This window comes from Citrus sinensis, chromosome 3 (genome assembly GCF_022201045.2).
Source record: "Citrus sinensis cultivar Valencia sweet orange chromosome 3, DVS_A1.0, whole genome shotgun sequence".
In the NCBI taxonomy this organism is placed as follows: domain Eukaryota; kingdom Viridiplantae; phylum Streptophyta; class Magnoliopsida; order Sapindales; family Rutaceae; genus Citrus; species Citrus sinensis.
The window spans coordinates 18,329,409-18,338,443 of record NC_068558.1 but is presented as its reverse complement, the minus strand read 5'-3'; the positions used below and the strand labels follow the sequence as shown (position 1 = coordinate 18,338,443).

The window sequence follows — 9,035 nt, the reverse complement described above, 5'->3', positions numbered from 1 at the left end:
GGAAGTCTCCTACTACTTAAAAACAATAATAATATTGCAGCCATAAACTATTCATAAAACTTTAGATGCAATTTAATAAAAATAAATTATGTGAATCGTGTAGTATTTTTATCAAACATCATGTGATATTTTTTATACCAATAAATCAATGTACTTTTTTTTTTTAAAAGTCAAAATTTTCTCATAATTTTAGCCTTCACTTAAACTAATTAAAGTTGATAGATGATTGTATAAAAAATAATACATAAAGAAATAATCGAAATAGCTTGCTTGCTCTTCCTTAAATAAAGTACCACCCACTGTTGTTGTTTAGAAGAGGAATGCTTTGGATCTGGCCCATCCAAGATTTGCTTTATCCAATTTCAAACGCTGCTCGCACTTTAGAACTTCACCTGGGTCCAAGTCCCAACTAGACTTCCATCATTTCCAAAAAGAGTGGGACTATTGGCACCCTCTAAATATCTCTCAACACCTTTTTTTTTTTATTAACCCTATTAAAATATTTTAAAATATTATCAGATTCTTTTAACACTCTTTTAATGACAAAAATACCCTTAATTTAAATTTATTAGTATAAACTCTATAGTTTAATTTTTGATCCCTTAATTGTGGATAAAATTTAATTTTTGATCCCTTAATTGTGGATAAAATTTAATTTTTGATCCCTTATTTAATTTATTAATATAAAATTATCTAATATTATCATTAACTAGCTAGATCATTTTTTTTTCTCTATAAAGTCTTCTAAAATCAATTTCCATACAATCAATGCATGCGTCTGAAGAATAGGGGAATTCCTCTTTCCCAGTTATAATAATCTTTCCAAAATTGACTCAGTAAGATAGCCATGTCCATACCCTGTACCATAGTGGGCACCACTGTGTCATAGGGACATTTTCTAGAAAATCTGACGTTATCTGATTTTTGGGAAATTTACAAAAATAACCATTAATATTTTATTATTTTCGTAATTAACCCTCTCAACTTTTTTCTATCAACATTAGCCAAACACAAGCCTTTCTTCCCAAATTACCCTTCTTTACAGAACAAAACCAACATTGTTTCTCCCATCTCGCCAAACCAAAAGCAGCTTTTCATTCTTGAATCATAAGCCAACGGCGACCGCAAAAGACAACTGTAAAAGTGATATCCGATCATAATCTATCCAAATTCAACACAAATCGACGTCACTTACTGGTATGAATTATTTTCTGAACTTACTGAACTGAGTCGGGTGAATCTGAATCTGGCGACAGGCTGCCTGTCGCAGCAAAACTTGGTGCGACAGGTGCCTGTCGCACCCACTCTTGGAGATTTATTAAAATTGTATTATTTTAATTAGGACTGAAATAAAATTTTTTTTTTAATTTCAGGCTTAATGGATTCAGTTGTACTTGAATTGTGTTACGATGGTTGGTGGGAGACATTAGAGAATGGCTGTATGGAGTACGTGAATGGTAAAAATCGAGCTTTTTTGGTTGGAAAAAATTATCTGTTTGATCAGTTATTGACAAGAGTATACGAGGTGTTAAAAATAAATCGTAATGACTATAGTATCACAATGAAGACAACTTTGAGGTCTAGTAACACATTATATCGTATATGTGCAATGCCCATGGATATATGTGATGATGAAATGGTGAGGGTTGTGTTGCATATGGCATCTGACGTAGCTAATTTTGGATGCATTCCTATATTCGTGACCACATCACCTCGAGTTCCGAGCGAAGGTATTGAGCCACATGTCGATACAGAAACTTCGTTTAGAGCAAATATGTCTGGCCCCGATAATGATGAAGAGGTGTTGCCAAGGACAATATCGCTGCAGCAATATTACTCTCCAATCCACGACAATTATGACAACATTGATGATAATGGCGTTACGTTACAGGATGTTGGAGCAACGGTATTTCCAATAACAACGTCGTTGGAGCAACAATATTCTCCGTATCACAACAATGATTTTCGGGACAATGATGATTTTCATAATGAGACAGAGGGGGATAATGTTTGTGCAGAACCTTCTAATAATACAAGGCGGGGCACTCGTTTCAATAATGATGGTGATGATGGAGGAGCCGGTCCTTCGAATGTTCCGTCGTTTCAGGATGAGGATGAGTGTGAAGACAATACTCCTATGAATAACAGAGGCAATAGACCTATTCCTTCTATGGTTCGATCGAGAAGGAGAATTGACCCCCTTACAAGTCTTGCTCCAACTTTACCTTCGAACATGGTTGCTCCAAGCTTTGTTAGCAGTTGTGACTCAGATGATATCAGCGTGGGTAAGCTATTTGCTGAGAAGAATGAGCTTATATTACAACTACACAAGGTGGCCTTTAGAGATAAGTTTGATTTCAAGATTGCACGGTCTACTACGACACGTTTCGAGGCTCACTGTTGTTCAGAATCATGTAAATGGCGTATTCGAGCAACTAGAAGTTCGAACGAGCAACATGTTCCTTGGGTGGTGAAGAGAATTGATAATGTACACACTTGTCATAATGAGGTATTGGTTGATGGACGTCATCAACTAAGGAGCCGGGTTGTCGGTCATATTATCGCAGAAAAATATATTCAAGATAAGAGGATTTATACTCCCAATGACATAAGAGCAGATATGCAACAGGAATACGGTGTTCAGTTAACATACCAGCAGGCATATAGGGCGAGAGAAGTTGGTCTTGAAATAGTACGCGGCAACCCTGCAGAGTCATACAACTTGCTCCCTAAATACTCTCACGTACTAACTACAGCGAATGAGGGTACAGTCACTCACCTCGAGCAGGATGGAGATGGTAATTTCTTGTACTATTTTGTAGCACTCGGATCTTCCATCAAGGGGTTTATGCAGTACATTCGGCCTGTCATTGCTGTAGATGGTACTCATCTGAAGGGATTATATCGTGGAAGCATGTTCGTGGCAACATGTCTTGATGGTAACAATCAATTGTATCCGTTAGCCATTGGGATCATGGATTCAGAAAATAATGATGCTTGGGAATGGTTTATGATGAAGTTACATGGAGTGATTGGTGATAGACCTGAGTTGGTAATTATCTCTGATCGATGCACTGCCATAAGGAGAGCCGTTCTTAAAGTATTTCACAATGCAACTCATGGCGTTTGTTTTTACCACGTCAAAGGTAACATTAAGTCACAATTTAGAATGTCCAAAGCTCTTTGGGATGAATTTGAGCCTGCCTTTATTAATGCAGCAAAAGCATATGGCCACGAGGAATTTAAGAGACAACTTGAAGGGTTGTGGATGATCCACTCGGGTGCGGCTGATTACCTAGAAAATAATGTCGGTACGTGTAATTGGGCAAGGTCTCAGTTTGAAGGTAGGAGGTACAGCATTCTTACCACCAACATCGCGGAGAGTGTTAATGCTTTCATGAGGGAACCTCGAAAATTTCCTGTTACTCATCTTGTTGATCACTTCAGGAAAACATTGCAGCAATGGTTTTATGATAGAAAAATTGTGGCTGAATCAATGACTACTCGGCTAACAACATGGGCGGATGAAATAGTCACTGAGAGGAGAACTATAGCTGAAAGAATGATAGTTCGGCCGGTGTCTCCGCATCGCTTTCAAGTTATAGGCGGTGGGCTTAAGGAAGGGTTGGTTGACTTGCAAAAGAGAACTTGCTCCTACAGAGTGTTTCAGCTTGATCAGCTTGTGTGTGCTCATGCAATTGCGGCGTGTCTAACACACCGGGTGGATTTTATTAACCTTTGCTCGGACTTTTACACTACAGAATCGTTGGCGATGGCTTATGCACAACCAGTGGAGCCAGTTGGTGATGTGGCTGATTGGGAAGTTCCAGATGAAATTCAGGAGCTGCAGGTATACCCACCAGTTGAGGCACCGCCACCTGGACGTCGTAAAGAGCGCAGAATACCCTCGGCTGGCGAGGACGTTGACCGGCGAACTGTAAGATGCGGCCGGTGTCATGAACTTGGCCATAATCGTAAGCGATGTAAGAATCCTATTGCGTCGACTCGAAGTTAGTTGTATTTTGTGTGTTATTCGTTGGTTAAAACTATTATTGTTTTTGTGTTACGTTGGTTAAAACTGTTATTGTTTTTTGTATTTCGTTGGTTAAAATTGTTATTATTCATAAAACTTTATTTTATTTTAAAGTTCAAAATGTGAGGCATTAAAATTATATAAAATTAAGTGCGGAAATTAAAAAAAATGTAAATTTCAACATTGAAATTACTACATAGGTCTACAATATAATATCGTCATTAAATATATCAACCGCAATCTTCTTTCTAAAGTACTCGACATGACTAGCGTTAAACTCCAACCTAAGCCCGAACATTAAATACATCGTAACCATCAATACAAAAACACCGCAATCGCCAGTTCCAGGCTCTTGTTGTGGCGCGCTCTTAACTGCGATAACTTTCCACGGGTCTTCACTCCGCAACTCAGGTCGTATATTGTAGAAGCCAACATATTCCAACCAGCGAGGGAATATAACTTCAAGTGGCTTGAATTTCAACTTGTACCTTTTGTCGTCGCGAAATGTGAGTAATGAGTCATAAATCCAGACTTTATTTTTCCGAAAGTCAACTCGTGCTAGTACCCAATGCGCGCCGTCCAAGTTAACAGGGATGAGTAACTGCATATAAAAATTAAAAAACATGTTCGTTATATATGAAATTGAAATACAACAAAGAAAAAACAACTCCTCGAATATTTTCATTATAGAACATGTGAAATGTAATAAAATACATACCATATCGACATCCGTCATTGATTTTGACATTGTGTGCTGTCGCCCACACAGATAACTATTCAAGCGGTCGTCGAATACCATTGAATCGACTGCACAATTCCCGTTATTCCATAACTGATTCAAGAACACCTAGTACATAGATAACCAAGAAATGCATAAATTAATTAAACTTAAAGGCAATAATTAAAGAAATTAAATAGTATTTGTAAGTTTTGTCGGCACGTTACCCAAAAAAATGTGTCCGTATGTGTGACACGTTGGAGTAAGGCATTTGGATACTGTCGTTGTTTCTCGCTAATCAAGCGGAGATACTCGTGAATATGCTGTAGAGAAACAGAAATATTACGATTTAAAAAAAAAAATTATACACAAATACACAACAGTATACACCACGAGGAAAATATAAATACCTCATCGCCTAGCCATCCCATCGAAGCTGTCCCCAAAATTATTTGAAAGAATGACCGCGGGTGCTGGACGTTCCGGCGGACTCTGATATCACCAGTGAACCATCGATCAAACTCAGCAAACCAACTAGAGTCCTCCAATCCTCTCAGCGGATTTACATCCACACTCGTACTCATGTCAATCGCATGCTCCATGATTTGGGGTCGAGGTAACCTCCGGACGTTCTGTCCTCGCCTGACCGGAGGAATCATGTAAGGACTGTTATAAACATACGACGGTATGTACGCGCGGCCGAACTTACTAACGCCCGGAGGCACCTCTGTGAACACCTGCACGCTCTCCCCACTAACATCCCCGTAGAAACTAACCAATGACGTGGGCGTAGACAAATTTTCATTGCCCACGTCAGTATACACTCCATAGTCATCCGGGGCCTGTACAATCGCCAAAAAGAACATATTAAATAATTATCAAATTAAAAGTTAAACGAACATAATTATTTAATATAAATTAGCTTACCGCATACGAGCGTGCAGTGGGAGAATCCTTATTTGGACGTTTAGAAAATGTGTCGATGAAGCCAACAACGGTTTCTTTAAAATCTTTTAATTCTGACTTTATTTCATACACGTTACGATCAATCTTATCCAGCCGTCGTCGTACGTAATCATTAAACTGCTTTGTCCTCGACTAATACAAAAGAAAAAAATAAAACTTTAGAATAACAATAAAAAAATAATAACAACCAAAGTGAAAAATATCGTATATTATTTATAACCTCAGAATCCCGTGCGTCATCAGAGTTGTCTGTTTGCTGCTGGTCATCAACAGCCACCTCATCCTCAAAAGTGTCATGACGCTGCTCAAAAGCGTCATGACGCTGCTCAAAAGTGTCATGACGCTGCTCTGGTATTGGGTTTGGTATGTCGTCATGATCGTCATGCTCGTCCGATTGTCTTGTAACCGACGGCATCGCGTTGATTGAGGGTTGGTGCTGTATAAAGTATCATTTAAAATTACTAAATGAAAAGTCAAAAATTTCGATAAAAAAATTTTTTGTACTTACAGTATACCGACCTTATGAACCCAGTCTGGAATGCTTGGCAAGTAATCCTTCACAGAGAGCCAATATTTTCTGCTACTCTCCTTTGAATTTGGCTCAAGAGTTTGTAAAACGTCCGTCTGCCATAAATTTAATTGAAAAATTTAAGTAAGTAAACCCAACTTAAATTTAGTAAAGTTAAAAAAATAAGTAATACATATTACTTACAAGACGAGATTCGTCGTTGAAGAACGAATAAACCTCCGCAAAGTTGATTCTCGAAGACGCCATAGGCTTCCATTGCAGAATGCGGGGAATCTTACTCTTCGTTTTGACGACCCATGTTGATGGTAACCCTCCGATTGCTTCATAAATCCAAGCCTACAACAACCAAAGTGAAAAATCAAATAAAACAACTATCAAATATTTAATACTATAAAACTTATTAATAAACAAAAAAAAGCACCTGCACCCCAGACGTAAATCCGTAAAGATTGTATTTTTCAATATTATGATCTGGATTTTTCAACCGAGTCTTCTTAAATTTCTCGTCTTTTTCGAACAGTGCATTGTCAAGACTCTCATAAATCATTTCCCACGACAATAGACCCCATGGACGCTTTTGGAAGTACTGAATATCATCAACTTGGTCAAGCCAATCGAAATTAATTTGACAGTGATTTTTTCTTGCATTTAGTACTCTGTCCGCAAAATAAAACATCGCAATCTTTAATGCGTCCATATCGTCTATTTCCTCGAAATTCAACTCCTTAAATACGGCATCAAATTGCTTCACATTAATCTTACGATGCACACCACCAAAATACGTATTCCGTAGCCTCTGCTCCATTTCATCATTTTTTTCATTGGTATCAACACCAAATGAAAGTCCAGTAACCAAGCACCATTCGACAATTGACAAGCGAATCAAATGCTTACCAATTTGAAACCATAACTGATCCTCACGACTATCTTCTTCATGGGCCACTTGACGCAGTAAAAGATTATGCAAAATTACCCCACTAAATGGAAAACTTCGACACTCCAAGAAATGCCCAAATATATCCTTTTTGAACATACTCAACTGCCGGTTTGTTAATTTTTCCTCGATAGCTTTTACGACCGAAGATAACATACACATGCTCGAAATTCGACCAGGAAAGTGATCAGCATAACGAAAATACATCTTGCCTACTTCAATATCCGGTGATTCTGATTTCGCCATGTATCTGTAATATTTATAAAATTATTACATTATATTTACAGAAATAAAAAATTAACTCGTAAAAAAAAAACTCTAATTTTTTGGTGCGACAGGCAAGCCTGTCGCTCCAAAAAACTCGTGCGACAGGCCCTGTCACACCAAAAAATTGGTGCGACAGGCGCGCGCCTGTCGCACCAACGCTGGTGCGACAGCGCCTGCTGTCGCACCAAATCTGGTGCGACAGCAAGCCTCTCGCACCAATCTGGTGCGTGAGGCTTGCTGTCGCACCAGATTTGGTGCGACCGCAGGCCGCGCATGGGCGCGCGCTGCTGCCCAGCGATGGGTGCCGGCGCGCGCCCTGCCCCCTCCCTCCCCACCCCCAAAATTAAGCGCAATCACTCCAAAATCAAAAACAGTACTCCCAAACACCACCAACCACCACAAACATCATCACCACCATTATCAATCTCAAGCTATAACTATTATTATTCTAAAATCTCATTTTAAATTAATGAAAATAAGAAAAATGACTAACCTAGGTTTTGTTGAAGGTTGTGGATCGTAGATCGGATGCCGGTGAGAGATGGAGCCGCCGCCGACGGGGTTGATGTCGCCGCCGATGATGGGAGTTGGATCGGTTTGGGAGAGATGAGAGAAAGGGAGTGTTGGGGAAGAGATGAGGGAGGGGTATTTTGGACTCAAATGTTGTTTAATGGCTAATGTTGATAGAAATATTTTTGGGGGGTTAAGATGAAAAAAAGCAAAGTTTTTTTGGTTATTAGTGTAAATTTCCCCTGATTTTTGTACTTTCTTAATGCATCTCTTAAACTTCTCGTGGCATTTAATATTTGTCAACCCTTTCTTATCGACGCATTCATCGTGGATCTTGCAGCAAGCATCCAGATCGTCACATGGTTTCTCCCTAGGACAGCCGGACCACCCTACTCCACAATACTTCCCGTACCGAATCCCAATAGAATTACAGTTCTCTGCAACACAAGTTCTACTGCATTTGACCTGAGTATCGTTGATGGCACCGGCGGACTCGGAGAAGACGATGATGAATACAAAGGCCAATGCTGCGATGACACGCGTTTGAAACGGAACGAATGCACCAAGCAGCATTTTTTCTCTTGTTTTCTGTCTTCTCTGCGGTCGACTAGCTAGATCAATAGTTTATTTTGTGGTAACTTCAAACACCAAATCCTTAAAAGCACTTACATTAGCAATGATTTTATGTGAAGAGTGTGATAATGGAACAAATTTAAGAGGAATGAATAATTTATGTCAATGATAATAGCAATGATTCTATTAACAAATCCAATAGTAATAAGGAATTTTTAAGGGGAAAAAATTATTTGATTTTGAGTGGGGGTTTAATTAGAAATTGTCTTTTAAAATTGTAAAATAATTAAAGGAGTGTTAAGAGGTGTTTAGAGGGGTGCCAATAGTCCCACTCTTCCAAAAATAGGAACGTTTTTGGGCTGTGTCAAAGGGCTTGGCGAAAGGCCCCGAGGGAGTTTACTTGCTTACTTGTTAAAATAAGGAAAAGAACAATAGGAAGAAAGAATGATAGAACAACTGGTAGAACCTCGCTAAATTAGTAGCATTGAGACCATGAAAATTTTAT

At 38.8% G+C, this 9,035-nt stretch overlaps 1 protein-coding gene across 1 annotated transcript; it reads right to left on the bottom strand.

The window, feature by feature from the left end:
• Positions 1-4,169: 4,169 nt before the first annotated feature.
• On the bottom strand, positions 4,170-8,530 carry LOC107175617 (uncharacterized). Its single transcript, XM_052435796.1, has 10 exons — positions 7,941-8,530; positions 6,668-7,430; positions 6,430-6,582; positions 6,237-6,341; positions 5,938-6,153; positions 5,679-5,849; positions 5,162-5,593; positions 4,979-5,074; positions 4,752-4,880; positions 4,170-4,634 (listed from the first exon to the last, which is right to left on the bottom strand). The coding sequence occupies exons 1-10, from the start codon at positions 8,528-8,530 to the stop codon at positions 4,236-4,238; spliced, it is 3,054 nt and encodes a 1,017-aa protein (XP_052291756.1). The 3' UTR covers positions 4,170-4,235.
• Between the last annotated feature and the right edge of the window lie 505 nt (positions 8,531-9,035).

Excerpts from the sequence above, each read along its gene's own strand:
- LOC107175617 (XM_052435796.1), bottom strand. The coding sequence starts at position 8,530 with ATGCTGCTTGGTGCATTCGTTCCGTTTCAAACGCGTGTCATCGCAGCA. Across the intron at positions 6,154-6,236 it reads TTCCAGACTGGGTTCATAAG|CACCAACCCTCAATCAACGC; the intron begins GTCGGTATACTG and ends TACTTTATACAG. Across the intron at positions 5,594-5,678 it reads CCACTGCACGCTCGTATGCG|GCCCCGGATGACTATGGAGT; the intron begins GTAAGCTAATTT and ends GCGATTGTACAG.